Here is a 16,619-nt window from a genome sequence, read left to right as displayed (position 1 = left end):
TGTGAAGCAGTTCTGGACTTTCCTAGGCTCTTATCCCTACTTCCCAATAAAATCTCTGTTCTTGATGGGCAGACCAGGAAATAATAAAAAGAAATTTCATAATTTTGACTTTAATCTCAACTCTCCCGTATTAATGTAGATCTGTACAGCTCAAATATTTTTGTGACTTATGGTATTTATCTGAGGCTTATATTTTATTGCAGGCACAGAACTGGAATTCATTCATTCACTCATCTAATGACTACTTTTGAACTTGAATATATGCTGGGTTCAATATTAGCGTCAGGGGTACAATGGCAAATCAGGTGGGAAAAGTTCCTGCTTTCATTCTAGTTTAACAGAAAACAAACAAAAGATAAATAAGATCATTTCAAATGCTGAAAAAGTCCTTTTAAAAAATAAAACGAATATAATGTGATTGGACATAAAAGGAGAACAAACTTAGAAATCAAGAAACAATTTTTTGTTGAAATGAGGTCTGAGCTGAAAGTTGAACAATGGGAATCAGTCAGGAAAAAGATCAGGAGGGAACAACGGTCTGTGAGGAGGGAGGCGAAATGCCAAGATCCTGACGGCGGTTCGAGGGCAGGGAGCGAGAGGAGAAAGGGCCCCTCAGATGCGTGATCAGCAGCAAGACCACGGAGGCCTCGTGGTTCCTGACACGGCTTTTCCAATTTATTCTAAATGAAGTAAAAATCCTGTGATCGAATGTAATTTAGAAAAGATCATTTTTGTTTCTCTATAGATAGTGCAGGGCAAAGTGACAGCATTTTATGATAGTTTCTACAACATGTGGCTTGGGGGATGTCTATCAATAGGTATATCAATATATTTGATGAAGTGGCTGCATTTGAGGTTTCTGGAAGATAAAATAGAAAAATAAAAGTCTCACTAATAGTTATTCCCCCTAGCCAGTTAGGACCAATCTAGGCAAACTGTTATTTTTATATGTGGAAAAATTTAAAACAGACGAGGATTCAACATACTCACCAGTGGTTCAACACCCCAATTTACTCTGATCTGGAAACACCGATAAAGAGTTTTAGAAGGTAACTCTGTAAAACTTTTTCCATCCTTTTCAAAACACTTCTGCAACCAAAGAACTAAAACATCACTTAGGAGGCTGGGAATCAGAAAAGAAGGGGATTACTGTTCCACCTCCTAAATGAGGGAAACAGAATCACTTTCTAGAGTTTGTTTCTACACTTCTCCATCGGATCCGTCTCTCATGGAACAACAGGGGACATTTTATTCTGCTAATGAGGTGGCCCTACCAAGAGTAGTCTTAGCAATAATGAAAGATGATATTTCTGGTTGAACACAGTGCAAAATAATTGTTTGCAGGATCACTACCAATAGCCTGGTTCATAAGTTGGGGATTTTGGTTACTTTTCCTACTGCTTGAAAGTAAGGCAGATTTGAAAAACACTGTGGCTGTTGGCCAAGGCAGTGAAACTGAGTTTTTTAGTCTTGTGGACTTTAGTTTGAATCCTACACCTCCCCCTTCCTTAACCATGAGAGCTTGGTCAAACTACTGCACTTCCTGAAGCATCAGTTCTCTCATCTGTGTAAGGATATAGGAGTAATCACTTCCATCCATTGTGGAAAGGAGAAATGAGGTGTATAAAGTTCTGGTACATAGCAAGCAATCAGTAAATGACAACAATATCAATATCATTATGATGCACACTATATGTACACTGAGACATTTGGGTTCTTAGTAGATTTTATTTGTAGAGTTCAGGTAACCTATTATTTAATGAGTGACCTTAGGAAATTTGTTTGAACTTCAGGTTCCTTAGTAATTACAGAGACAAGAAGTCCAGTTTTTCTGAAAAACTGTGAGGAATGCACTCTTCTAAGTGCTGAATACTTTTTCACCTTCTTCTTTTAAAAAGGTTTATTTCTGGCCTTTGTGGCTTCTGGCAAAACTACAGTGGTGTGTTTCAGAAGCAAATTTCCAAGACCAGAGTGCAACTCAATGATGAAATCATTTCTCAACCAGAGTCGGTGCCACTTCTAAAGGACATGTTTAGAAATGGGGCAGAGGACGTGCTCTTTGGTTGTTATAATGATCAGAGGGTTGTTTGTGGCATTTCATGAGTGAGGGCTAAAGTTACTAAATGTCCTGCAATGGGAGGAATAGTCTTGCCATGAAAGAAATGTCTGGAACAAATGCAGCTCCATTGATAACGACTTTCAAAATCACGTTCCTTGGACTGAGAGAGGAACACGAGCCCTGGGCTCCGGGAAGGAGGCAGGGCTTGTCCCATTGGCTGCAGCAGCCTCAGCAGCCGCAGCTGGGGCAGCCTACCCAGGGAGGCACTTCTGCTGTGGGGCCGCCTCATGCCCTAGGATCCCTCGTTTTGTTTTGTTGTAATTTGCTTTTCTTTTTTTGTAATTTTAAAGAACATGTATTTTTCAGTGGAGAGATTTTCTTGACCTGGGATAATAGGGATTGGAAGAAGTTTCATCGTAGAGAAAAACTGTAAGTGAAACATGAACAATTTGAAAACCAGAGCAAGCAGGCTGTCTTACAAAGTTACTGAAATGCTCTCTCTACCAGAAAGCCTCTCATTATTGCTCCAGACATCCTTTTAAGAGGTTATCTAGTCCAGCCATTTTCAGATGAGGAAACTAAGTCCCCAAGTTAAGAAGTGATATGTGAAAGTTAGCAAACATGTTGAGGTAATTTTAGTCATGAGGAGACTAAAATTTGATTTCACCTTCCTGGCAGTGAGGCCAGAAGTGAGTGTCCTGCATCCGTTCATCTCTGGAGGGATCCATTTACATTTGTGTTGACTGTAGATTTGGGTGGTCAGCATAACAATTTTGTAGCTGATGGTGGCAAAGTGACTTAAAAGGATGACTTTCTCTAATTTTCACAAGGTCACCCTTTAGACTAGAGGTGGGCTTGCCCTTATTTTTCAGCTGATATCCAACTGTTATAAATGATGAGAGTCCATGCCCAAGTATCTTAAAAAGGAAAGAGCTTTCCTCGGTTTTATACTGTAGTAAGTAACAAGTCATTCTTAAGTACATGGCTCGTAACTGCTCAGTTCATGCCCCAACATAGCCTATTTGGTGGGTTTATAGTTGGGAAATCTCAGAAACATTGCCAGAAACCATGGGAAAATTTTAATTTCCCCTGTAAACAGCACCTGGCTTGATTGTTCCAGCCTTGAAAAAAAAAACTTTTCCTGTTTTATGAATGATAGGTAATAGCCAAAAATGACCATGATTCTATGATTATTTTTTTTAAGAAAGATAATTAACCCATTTTATGCCATTGATAATATTTTACTAGAAAAAATTATCAAGCAAATCTATTGATATGAGAAATGTCAGAACTTCTGAGCATCACTAAGCAGGTTTAAATTCCTCAAAACCAGTCTATGCCCTCACTAATACACAATGCTCCCCCCCCCACCCCCCGCAACTCAAGGCTTTTGGAGTTAACATAGATCAGGGATTAGAATTTCCTACCATAACCCTTTCTTATCTGCAGATGAAGGAGCAGGAGCATAGAGTGGTAAATGCGCTTGCCTAACATCACAAAGCTGGTGAAACAGCAAAGACAAGGTGCCCAGTTCTTAGGATAAGCCCCAAGAGTGTCTTTAAGTGTTATCTGGGCTTTAATTAGCAGATTTAAATGAGCAGACATGTGGACATAATAGAGAATGGCTTGATTTGTTCATGGCTTACTTTGCATTTCAGTGATTGAATGACATAATGCTAAAATAATAGAATGATTTTTGTCTTTAAATGAAACAACTTCCAAAGAGTGTCTTTTGCTTCAAGCATGGGGCAAGGGAAGAGGTGCATCAAACGTGGCTACTTCTATTCTAATGTAACTGGATAGCCAAGCTAGAATAATGTAGCTCTTAATATATGAACATAGCATTGTATTTGGCATACAACCCTGCAGTAAACAAATATTTAAGAGAAAAACATTGCCTTCCTCAGATGATATCTACAGGGAAAAAGAATAAACATCGATAATTGGAGGGACACTATCCATCAGAAGAAACACATTTTAAAGCAAAAAAAAAAACCCCAAAAACTGATAGCCAGTTGCTTCCACCACCTAAGGGCCCACATGAAAAAAGAAGTATTTCAAAATGAGATAGATTTGATTTGGGTTTATATGTTGCCTTCTATGTTAACTTCCTGTGGGCATTGGGTAGGCTGTTTTAATTTTACACCTCAGTTTCTTCCTTTACAAAACAGAGCTATTATTAGGGGATTATTAAAAGTTCTATGTATGTGGTTATATTTTTGTAGTTTTTTAGTTTTATTAAATTAAACTCAGGTCAATTTTGCTTTGGCTTGGCCATATCTAACATAGTACAAAAGATGGGAATCAGACACAATTTATGACAGGGCCTGAAGTCAGTGCACTGGGCAGAAAGTGAATAAAGTTGAAATTATATCTGCAATTCCTTTAAACTAAAATACATGTGATACAGTAAATTTTATGTCCACCAAAGGTGGGAATTCAAACTCTCTTTCTTTAGATTAGTTATCAAATTCCTAGCCAAAGGAAAATGGGTGGAATTTTATAAAGTGTTCCTGTTTGCCTTCAAGATTTACTCATTATATTTCAATATGAGGCTTCTTGGATGACCTTAATACACGAAAATAGATTTTATAATATTGTGAGAATTAAAAAAATAGGGGCTAACTCATATCTTATATAGGGTCAGAATGTAAATTATGAATATAACTCAATTATAGTTTATGAAAGCATTATGTTCTATAAGGGTACATATTTGTAAATGATCAAATTTTGGGTTAGAAAACAGTCATATTTATCTATCTAAAGTAGAGTAGATGACTTCAAAAGATGCCCTCATTTTTATGATCTTAGCATTAGAAGAATAGCTATTCTTGGTGGATTTTTTCCTCTCCGTGATCTAGCTGTTTGGTCTTCTTGCCAGTGACTTTACCATAAGCCAAAAGGTTATGTGATTTTTCTCACCCAGATTACATTTTTATGATGCAAGTGTTCTTATTAAAAACCTCAAGGGCCATTCAAAATAAACATGTCCAGGTTTTGTTTCTTCCTTTTAGGTCAGTTCTTATCTAGCCAGCCCATCAGGACTTCACTAATGATGTCAAAGGTCAGGTCTGTCAAAGACACTCAGGTCACTTATTATAATTTACCACTCTTCTGAGGGTTTATTTATTGACAGGGGTTTAAGGATCTCAAAATAAATGAATACATAAATTCTAGGACATGCCAACAAAAATTGAAAAGAACATTTGCTTATCACTGATGTCAGTTACTAAACTGTTATCATGTTGTACTTCAGCTCCAGTCTTTACAGGGTAGGAGGCCATCCTCACTTAACATATCCACAGCCATTTTCCTGACAGTAACAACCACACCTTCTGAGAATGAATAGCTCAGAATCAACCTCTCAGGATATACAAGTCTTATTTTGTGATTCACAGTAAGTGTAGAATAAATGTCTAAAATTTAGCTCAACACTTGAGTAAAATCAAATCCACAGTTGAGCTACCCCAGGGTTCTTAATGAAGTCGACTCTATCCCCATCAGTGTTCCTTAAGAAGAGTAATGAACTATTAAATCCAAAGGCAATGACACTATAATCCATGGTAGTAAAGGCATCTGGGGGAGAAAATGACAGAGTCCTGAAAAGGCTGATTTCTAGCACACATTACCATATCTGCTGGATTTTTAGTCAAGAATAAAAGGTAATTGAAAGCCATGGCCCTGCACCCATGTGATCTGAAGAATTCCACACTCTAACGTGGTCGTTAAAGGTGGCGCCTTTCTTGACATCCCTAGGGGGTTCCTTTCCATCACAGAAGCTGAGGACGTTGCATTTGCCCTCTCACACTAATCCGTGTGGGGGCTGCATAGGTGTTCAGCAGGATTTTATGGCTTACAACTTCTAACCATATCCCTGTTTTCGAAAGTAGGAACATGTTTTACCTATGAGGAAAAAAGCAAAAGCAAACCCCACTTATTACACTGAAGATAGCAGAGCACTGTGTGGGGCAGAGAGTCCACATACAGAATATTTATTTGCCAGCTGGGACACTACGCATATCAAGGACTGTACAAACATGGCTATGACATCAACTTTTTCTAGGCTGTAGATAAAAGCACTCACTGTCTGAACACTCACAATTATTCATTCCCTATCAAATTGCTGTGTTGACAAGAATTTCACTGGGAACTGACTAGCACCTTCTCAAATGCCTATTATGGCGGTCATAAACACATCATTCTAAAGTCAAGAAAAGATTATTTGTAAAGTAAATTATTTCCTCACATTAAATGCACCTGGGATTCCAGGGAACCTGGTATGCAATGTGTCTGCACCACAATTTATACACCGAGCTCCACCACTTCCTCTATATGTGAGAATTAAGACCTGTGTGACATGTAAATTTTTTAATGAGGAGAAAGCGCTAAATTTGCAGACTGCATAACATTTTAATTTCCCAAAGTCAGGAAGTTCACTGATGCAGACACAATTCCAGGCAGTTCTTGTTTGTAAATTGCAGTTTTTAATTTGTCTACTGGGCATGAACCTTCTTCAGCAAGAAAGAGTAATTCTAAATTCAGATTTGAACTGTTACATATTCCTACATGGGATGCCAATCTTCAAATAGGATTAAAAACTAAAGTCCTTAGGAAGAGAGGCAGTATGTAACAATCTAATTGAACATATTGATAAATATATATAAAGTACCATTTCTGGACTAAGCCACATACGTAGTCCTTGGATTGTTGTTTTGAAAAGGAAAAAGTAAGCATGGATTAAACCATTAAATGCCAACCATGACAAAGTAGATTTTACTACATATTCGTTATAAAGATCATAAAAGTTCAAAGTTGTCAGGTCTTGGTAACACAATTGTATTCAACATAAAAGATAAAAAGGTAAAATATGCGTATTGGCTTAGCATTTTTGGAGACTGTCCTAAGTGCTTTTTTCTTCTTCTGTATCTTTTTTTCTGTGTCTAGTGTTCTTTCTCTCTGTCTTTTTTTTCTCTCTCTCTCTCCACAGAACCATTTCAAGTAAATCCTATTTCAAAACTATATGGCAAACCCATATAATTTTAGGAATGATATAAAGAAACCTAATGGGTGTACCGTGCAATGGCCCTTCCATTACTGCCTTCTGAATAAGATGCATTGTTCTGTAGTATTATTAAGTACAAACAGTCTCATCTGTTATTAGTGTTAAGTTTCTCATCATCAGACATATCAGCCACATGTGTTGTTACTTTTAATAGTGAAAAATACTCCAAGTCTTACCTTCAGCAAACTAAAGGACTCCAGTTTTTAAACTGGTTTTTTTTTTAATTAACCATGTGATTATAAACCAAATATGTTCAACTTCTTTCTGGGACATTAAGTGACTCTGAGGGTTTTTAATTAACCTTTAATAATGCATTCTGGTGAAATAACACCAATTTCTGGAAGTTCTAATTGGAAGGCAGTGTCTCCAGTGTAGGAGCTACTTTTTCAGGCCCATGACGATATATCTAGTGTAATAGGTACATGATGTCTAATATACTTCAGTATCAATCAATGTGTATAAATGGCCTAAAAAATTTAGTAGAGCTTCTGAAATTGCTTAAAGACCATGACATTGTTTTGCAAATGAAATTACACAGCATCACATAATAAATCCAATTTATAAAAGAGTTTAAGGATAAGTATATTTGCAAGGGTATATAATAGGCAACTGGGAAATAATGCAAAACTATAATTCAGTTCCAAATCCCCATGTCTTCAAATCCTTTTATAAACGCACTTGATTTATTGGCTATAAGTAACTCTTGCCACCCAGGATTTTATACAACTAGGGCTTTACGCAAGTATTTTGTGCAAATACTTTTTTTGTAATCTAATTTAAATCTAATCTAATTTGAATCAATGTGATCAAATTCCCAGGACATATCAGTGATTTTGCTACATTTCAAATCCTGAGACTTCTGCTTACAAGATATGCAGTTGTTCCAGGTAATTCTCAATATCTCTTTATCAAAAATTCATTTATAATTATAAACATAATGAAGTACTAAAAATAAAGAATATTGAGAATATAATGCATATTGAAAAAGAAAAATAATCAGTTGTAATGTCATAAGCATAAATGCATAAACTTCATTAATCTTTCCCTAAAACTTACTTTTGCATACTTATGAAAAAATGTACCTATAAATTTATACTCTGCTTTTCATGTTAAACATCCTGAGTATTTTAGTGGCTATATGATATCATACCTTATGGAAATAGCATGTATTATTTAACCATTGCTCTAATATTGGACTTGCAGATTTTTCATTTTTTAGAGTAAAATACAAAGGATATGACATATTTAACATACATCTTTTTAGGGATTCATATTACTTACTGAAAATTTAGTCACTGAAGTAGGATTACTGGGTCAAAGGCTGTGAACACTTTTAAATCTCTTAATTCATATCGTCAAATCACAACCCCAAATAATTGTAAAAATGTGTATTCCTGTTAGTAAAATACAAAAGATTCTACTTTACTGCACATTTACTAATGTTTAGCATTGTTCTATCTGTAAAATATTATATAATTTTTAAAGTAAACCTCAAAGTCTTTTGAAAATTTAAATTGATGTTGAGGAAGCACCTGGCTTTTTAAGGCATCTTACACAAACAACTAATAGCCTGGTAAACAATTTAGAAAACTTTTGATTAAATATTCAATGGAAAGTTCAACATTCTAAAAACTAAGCATCAAGAAAAGCAAAAATCTAAACTAAAGCTATGAGCAAACACAATCTCAAAGATGTGTTACTTAGGCACAGTGGGAAATAGAATTGAATTAAGAATAGCCAAATCAGATAATCTGAGCCATTAATTGAACATTATAAAATAAAGGTTGAACTATATTGTAAGTTCTACTTAACTTTGAATCTCTCTCTACACTTATGATTTCATTTTGTCTCTCATAAACAGTATAAAGCTGTGTTTTCCTACTATAATTCTGAATTTCCTTTAACAGGTGAGTTTAATTCATTTGCATCATTATCCTTGACACATGATGATCCCTGATGTATATCATCTTATTTACTGTTTTCAATGACCACATTTGTTTATTTATTTATTTATTTATTGAATTTATTGCAGTGACACAGGTTAATAAAATTATATAGGTTTCAGGTATACAATTCTACAGCACATCATATGTATATTGTATTGTGTGTTTACCACCCCAATTCAAGTCTCCTTCCATCACCATTTATTCCCCCGTTTACTCTCTTCTACCTCCCCACATCTTCCCTTCCCTCTGGCAATCACCATACTATTGTCTGTGTTCATGAGTCTTTCTTTCTCGTGAGTCCTTTGCTTAATCTCCTCACCCTTCTCACCCAGCCTCCAACTGCCTCCCCTCTGATAGTTGTCAGTATGTTCTCTGTATCCATGAGTCTGTATCCGCCTTGTTAGTTTATTTTGTTCATTAGATTCCACAGATAAATGAAATTATACAGTATTTGTCTTTCTCTGACTGCCTTATTTCACTTAACATAATACTCTCTAGGGTCCATCCTTGTCACAAAGGTTAAGATTTCCTTCTTTTTTATGGCCAAGTAGTATTCCCTTGTGTAAATGTACCACAGCTTTTTTATCCACTTATCTACCTATGGGCACTTGTCATTAATCATCAGAGAAATCGTCAGAGAAATATAAATTAGAATCACAATGAGATATGACTTCAAATCTGTCAGAATGGTTATCATCAGTAAATGGCAAAGATGTGGAGAAAAGGGAAACTTTGTGGATTGTTGGTGGGAATGCAGATTGATGCAGCCACTGTAGAAAGCAGTATGGAATTACTTCAAAAAATTAAAAAATGGAACTGCTTTATGACCCAGCAATTCCACTTCTGGGATATATCCCAAGAAAACTGAAACGCTAATTTGAAAGAATATATGCACCCCTATGTTCACTGCAGTGTTATTAATAATAGCCAAGATTTGGAAGCAGACCACATTTCTTTTGTTCCTTCTTTTTTGTTCCTGTTCAGTTCTGACCTTAAAAATCTTATTTTGAATTTATGAATTCAACTTTTACATGTGTATTCAGCCTTATTAGTAAAGTCTAATACAAGTAGCGGGCAATTAAATCACTCAAAGTTAAAATATAATACTGAGACAGGAACATGGTGGGGAAGAAGAGAAGAAGAGCGTAGAGAGAGTGAGGAAGGGAAAGAGAGAGAGAGAGAGTTCAAATTTTGCTATTTTTTAATCACATGATTCAATGCGAACAATTGAAGAATACTAAATCATAAAAATGTTAAAAGAATAAGTTGTGTGGCATATGTTTTTATTTTAATCCTCACTCAAACTCATGCCTAGAGGAACAAAGGCTGTATCTGGATAAATGGTGAGTAGAACAGCTGTATTCTTTTCATTCTTGCTTTTCAGGTACAAGCTTAGCAAGATACACAGCAGCAGTCTCCAAATCATAACCAGAAGCTGTGCTTTTTACACTCAGCAGCAGCCGTTTTCAAAGAATGGAACCTACCGTGCACAGAAAAACAAAAGGCCTATTGGATTTTTATTCTGTGTCAGCAACATAATTACTCATTTGTATTTTAAGTAAAGTTGCTTTTTAAAGGTCCCTATGTGGATAGACTTTGGAAGGTAACCAGAATTTCACAGATATGATGAAAATAAACTATTTTATTTGTAAAAAGCTTCTACACAAATATATTCAGTTGCCTGTATTTGTAAGCAATTTGCAACATGTTATAAGAAATGTCAACATTTGGCCGCCATAAAGATACAAAGAGTACATCGTTTGACCTATTCATCTATATGTGTGTGATTTCAGAACAATTCTTAGTACCTTAATTCATTGTCATGAAAGAGACGGTAATTTTGTACATCTAAGGGCTCCGTGATAAAAGGGTAACAACCATCTCATTAAGAAAACCTAAAGAACAAAGTCATGAAAAAAATGAGGACTATTTAGCTTCAAATATTCATTATATTCCTGAGCCAATCTTCTAAACCCATTTTAAAATTTTATCTTTTATTAACATTGTTTCCTTTAAAGAAATACAATTTCTTAGAAAACCCATCATTTTCAAGGAGCTGTGAAGGTGTTCCCACAAAACACTTGTAACTTGGTAAGGCCCCCTGCAGAAGTGTTTGCTGTCCTTGTACATATTATATACCCCATGGACCCTAGTTCGCTAACAGCCATGAATTAGGAATAAATAGCTTATTTGGGGGAAGTCATGTGACTCCATGAGGTGTTTAGGGTGCCCTTTTGTGCACTCTAATAAAACCAAGTAGCGGTTCCCTGGTTTGGAAAGAATGGCAGCCCCTCTCTGGAGATGACTAAATCACACTTTGCTCATGGGAGGCAAATGCTGTGTGTGTCATTTGTTAACTGGGCACAGTTATTCCTTTTGGTTCCTGGGAGTTCACCTTTTTCACCTTGGGAAGAGACCTAGGATACTGGTATATTATTACATTTTTTGATGTTCAAGTACTTTTTAATTTCTAATATTTCCTGCAAGGAATTCTAAATGGTTAGATCTCAGGTCTCCCCGGTGTGCACTGTTTGCTCAAAAAGACTTACTCTGCATGCAAAGCCCATCAGTGCAGTTCTTGGACTGCAAGACCAGACCGTCGCAGTCCTTGCCTCCATTCTTGGGGGCTGGCGCCGTGCACTCCCGCCTGCGCCAGTGTGTGCACTCGGTCCCACAAGTAGACCACTTGCTCCAGGAGGTCCACCTGCCATCCACTGCCACAGGGAAAAAAAACAAAACAAAACCCAGCATCAGGTCACATGGACAAGTAGCCTCTTGAGGCCCAGGGGAGCTGAGCTCAAGAATAAAAACAAAACCAGCTGAAGAAAATGGCCCACCAAGGAGTACTACATTTATTTCAACTGTTGGAAGTAGAGCGTGTTCTGCGTACATACACTGGGCCCTGAGAACTCTCCTTACAAGCTGTATGACTGTTTACTCACTGACCAAGCAATGTAGCTAAATGAATTGCTTGGACACACAGAAGCCAAACACACTGACACACTGACCCATCCATTTACCATTTAAATCTTCCTTCCCTTCCTTCCTTCCTTCCTCCCTTCCTTCCTTCCTTCCTTCCTTCCTTCCTTCCTTCCTTCCTTCCTTCCTTCCTTCCTTCCTTCCTTCCTTCCTCTCGCTCTCTCTCCCCCTTCCTTCCTCTCCTTTCCTACCTCCTTCCCTCCTTCCCTTCTTCCCTCCCTCCCTTCCTTCCATTTATCTATCTATCTATCTATCTAATCTATCATCTATCATCTATATCTATAGTATGTATATCCTATATATCTTTTTTATTTTTTCATCCAGGCTAATTGATTCTCCTGAGATCTTCAATGCCTTCATGAAAAGACTATTTTCCATTTATTATCTGATGATTCCATTCCATTATTTTATGATGTATATACATTTGTATTTTTACTTTAAAAATATATTTAGTCATTTTTAATTTTCTGCTGTGATTCAATCACTTAGAATTGACTCCCTTTCTTCCTATTTTTGGTGGCTGACTGGGCAGTAATTTCAATGATAATGAGCTGAGATATCTTTATTTAAAAACAGTTTAAATTTCCAAGTTAAATATACAGTAAATCTCACTAAGGTCATATTTTAAAATATATTCTTTAAAGGTTTTTACATTAATAATATAAAAATATTGATAAATGCTCAATTTAAAAATTTTTTTCCTGAAATACATAATTATTTTTATCTAGAATTCAATGTAAATAATGTTAAGTATGATTTATTAAACATCTAATATATATAGCACCTTATACCTGCAAATTGATAGAAATAATATTATTTTAATAGTCGATTATATGATTTCATATTCAAGTTATTGTGTAAATATATTATGTATAATATGTAGAGAAATATAAACATGTGCACATGAAAAAATAATGAAAGCATTAATACTTTAATCATACAAAGCTGCCTATATAAGCTGTTCCCAGCTATCTGGAGAAAAGCATTTGCTCTGACCTCGACCATTCTAAATTACACACACACACACACACACACACACACACACACACGCATATGTCTATTTCAACTCAAAATGCTCAAAACATTTTTCATTGTGGGAGCCAACATCTAGATAAAATATAGAACAGTACAGGATAAAATACTGAAATTGTAAACCTAGCTAAGTGTCAAAATTTGTTCCATAAATAAAAGCTCTCAAGGGTTCAATGTAGAATACTGTTTTGATATTTGGAAATCAACACAAGAATACAAAATATAGACAATGTTTTTCTTTTTAGTTCATTTCTTCAACCTATCTCTGAGATAGTTTGTATTAAAGGATAAACTAGCATTAGCTGGCGTGGCTCAATGGATTAAGTGTTGGTCTGTGAACCAAAAGGACACTGGTTCAATTCCCAGTCAAACACATGCCTAGGTTGCGGGCCAGTTGCCCAGAAGGGGGCATGTAAGCGGCAACCACACACTGGTGTTTCTCTCCCTCTCTCCCCTCTCTGTAAAAATAAATGAGTAAAATCTTTCTTTTTAAAAGGATAAACTAGACAAAAATTAGACAAAATAAGGGAAGTAAAATTAGACAAAATTAGAGGTAAAAAGACGTCCTAAATAATGAAATCGATAATATAATAGCTGCCTCAATGGAGTGCACTAAATTTATGAATTATTTCAAGCATAATTTTAGCTAGAATTTTCAATTTATTTATTAGTCAGTTTAGTGAGTTTTGGTTTTGGTGGATATTGGCTTCAATTTACTTGGGGATAAGAGCAGGTGACAATATAAAATAGCACAGAAAGATGCTCAGAGGCAGAGGGATACAATGTTGGCAAATAACTCACAAAATAGGTGACCAACATGTACAGATAATAAAGCTCTGACTGCACTGTATTTTCAGAATCCATTAGCTCATGGGTCACAAAGCTTAGACTTCTTTTAATTCCATCCAAATGTTTTACTTGCACTTGCCCAGAAACTGACACCAAATATCCAATATTTCAGTCTAAAGCATTTTCTGAATCTTACTTTCAATCAATTTCCAGGGCTTTCTGGAGACCAAGGATTGCTATTTCTAAAATGTGTGACTTTCAATGCTGCTCAAATCTTTTGAATTACAGAATCTGCATTCTTGGCTCCAGCAGTTTTGTTTAGTAATAGAGAAAGACGATGTTTATAAATGTTTAATTTCCTGTTTTATACTATTTTTCTATGTCTGGATAATAAAGTTAACTTCTCTTTGGGGGGAAAATATCTGATTTGTCAGCAATGTAAGCAATGAATGATTTGATGGATTTAAATAATGTTTATCACACATTTGGGTCAAGGATAAGGCTTTGTACATAACCCTTAAAACATATTTCTGTAATGGAAGGAGACATTTAGAATGAAAACGCTGGTTTATTTACCTGGGCATAATGTGGTGCAGGCTATTTTCTGCACACTCTGCCCTTCGCAGAAGGCACCACCGTTGAGTGGTGCTGGGTTGGTACAGGTCCTCGTGCGTTTCTGATACCCTCGTCCACAGCGGCTATTACACACAGACCACTCTGTCCAGGTAGACCAGCCACCATTTACTGGAAGGAGGTAAATAATAAAATGTAGATTAAATATAAGTGTATGCACCCACAGACACATAAACCACAAATAACACATAAACAAAATGTTATCTCCCAAGCAACTATAAAATTCAAAGCGAGAAGGGACCTTGGCCACCATTTCATTCAAAGTTTTATCACAAAGCTGAAGAATATAAGCACAGAGATAAATAAAATTCATTGCCAACATTTACTCACCTACTCAAAAAAGTAAATACAATTTGTGTTCTCTTTTCCTTGCTCTGTGTTCTTTTTAAAACAAAATACATCCCCTTACTTTGTTAAGCTCCAAAAATTACTTTTGACAGCTTATCTCAAATAATAAATATTTACATTCTTATGCCAAGGCTATTAAGTGGATCTGAAACATGGGAACTGAATAAAATTATTCTGTCTTTTCTTAATAACAGATGATTAAATATTTTTCTTTAGCATATGTAAACTTTACAAACCTTTTAAGGAATTTTAGTCAGTTTTATTAACTAACCATTGAACCTGGTTAAAAAATCAAGTCCTATGTTGCTGGATTTTTTACTAATTGAGTAGCTATTTGATTGATTTGGCAAGTAGTTGATGTAATTGAAATGCACCTATTTTTGTGTATAAAGGCTAATTATGGTGTTTGATGGAGATGTCACTATAGATGAGATAATCAAACTTATAGTCTAACACTGTTCTTTATTTACCTCTGAGATCTCACCTAAGAAATTACAATGATATATTTTAGTACTTCAAAAATGTGAGTCTATGACTTTTTTGTAATTAAGCAATTTCTAACAAAAATAATTTGCTGGTAGTTAGGACATGACACAACTAATATATGCTTATGCTTCCTGATAGGAAAGAAAAGTGTTAGCCATTCAAGTAACACAAACTTATGTGAGCATATCACATGCCCAACATCTCCTTTCTAGAAACCTGTGCAATAGGGAATAATCATCCATGTGTTAATGCACATATATACACAGACTCAAACAAGAGTATTTTTCACAAGTTATTTTTTTATATAAAGATAATTAAAAACAACTACAATGTTCAACAATAGGACAATGGTAAAGGAACCATGCATGTTCATGCAGTTGACTCCTAGGCAGTCACTAAAAGTGATGTTGTAGAAATCTATTTAGTAATAAATAAGTATTTCAATATTATGTTTTAAGTAAGTAGAAAAAATCAGTGGTATGTAAGACTCTTTTTTAAAGCTATCTTTGGATGACAAGATGATAAGATTAATAGGCATTTTTTTCATTGGCCATTCTGTGATTCCTGGATTTTCTGTAATAGACATATATTTTCAATCTAAAAATGACACTAACAAAAATAAATATACACAGCTGCCTCAAAAATGAAATCCTGGTTAGGTGTATATGTTTTTCTGTGGACTTCTGGTGAACCCAACCTGTAAGCCTTGGACAATTTATTTTATGGGGCCCTAAAAAGGACAAACAAGTGGTTAATAAGTAGAGTGTTAGTGTTTCAAAAAGCACATTAGCCTACTCAACTTTTCAAAGCTCCAAATGTTGTGGAATTATCAGTATAAATTTCTTACTACCATATTGGCAAGCTGACATTTAGGGTTACATATACATGTGTTGCTCTGTTAGGATTTTAATGAGAAATGAATAATCTCAAACTTTTAGGAAAAAAAGAAAAGTTTTTGAAGATCCTAGGCTTATTCCCTCATTTGATGGGCTCCAAGCATCCTGCTTAAGTGCAGCTGAGAGTCAGTGAGTGGTCAGTAGAATTAGTTCACAGGACCCTGGAACCCTAGCCCAATGCTGTTTTGAACTCAGAATGCTTGTGATTTATGTTTGATCTTTCCTAAAGACAATGTTTGGCTTGTAATTATTGATTACTTGTGATTATTGATTGTAATTATTGGATATTGAAAGTATGTTCTCCATAGGAGAAGCGATGTGCATGTATATTACACATCTATGCAACGCATCTATATAGAGTCTGCCTTCATTAGTTATTTATTACAAGT

The 16,619-nt window shown here is 35.5% G+C and overlaps 1 protein-coding gene across 1 annotated transcript in view; it reads right to left on the bottom strand.

Annotated features, from left to right (window-relative positions):
- The window catches only part of UNC5C (unc-5 netrin receptor C), a 352,798-nt gene that overhangs the window by 46,467 nt on the left and 289,712 nt on the right, over positions 1-16,619 (bottom strand). The window contains exons 6-7 of the mRNA XM_054591714.1: positions 14,444-14,611; positions 11,617-11,781 (exon numbers count right to left, since the gene is read on the bottom strand). Of these exons, the coding sequence (XP_054447689.1) occupies positions 11,617-11,781; positions 14,444-14,611 (333 nt within the window). The remainder of the gene's footprint in view (positions 1-11,616; positions 11,782-14,443; positions 14,612-16,619) is intronic.

This window comes from Pteronotus mesoamericanus, unplaced genomic scaffold, assembly GCF_021234165.1.
Source record: "Pteronotus mesoamericanus isolate MK-2021 breed Mesoamerican mustached bat unplaced genomic scaffold, CSHL_Meso_final scaffold_232, whole genome shotgun sequence".
Lineage (NCBI taxonomy): Eukaryota > Metazoa > Chordata > Mammalia > Chiroptera > Mormoopidae > Pteronotus > Pteronotus mesoamericanus.
Note: the sequence above shows the minus strand (reverse complement) of the source record. Positions and strands in the feature narration are given on the sequence as shown.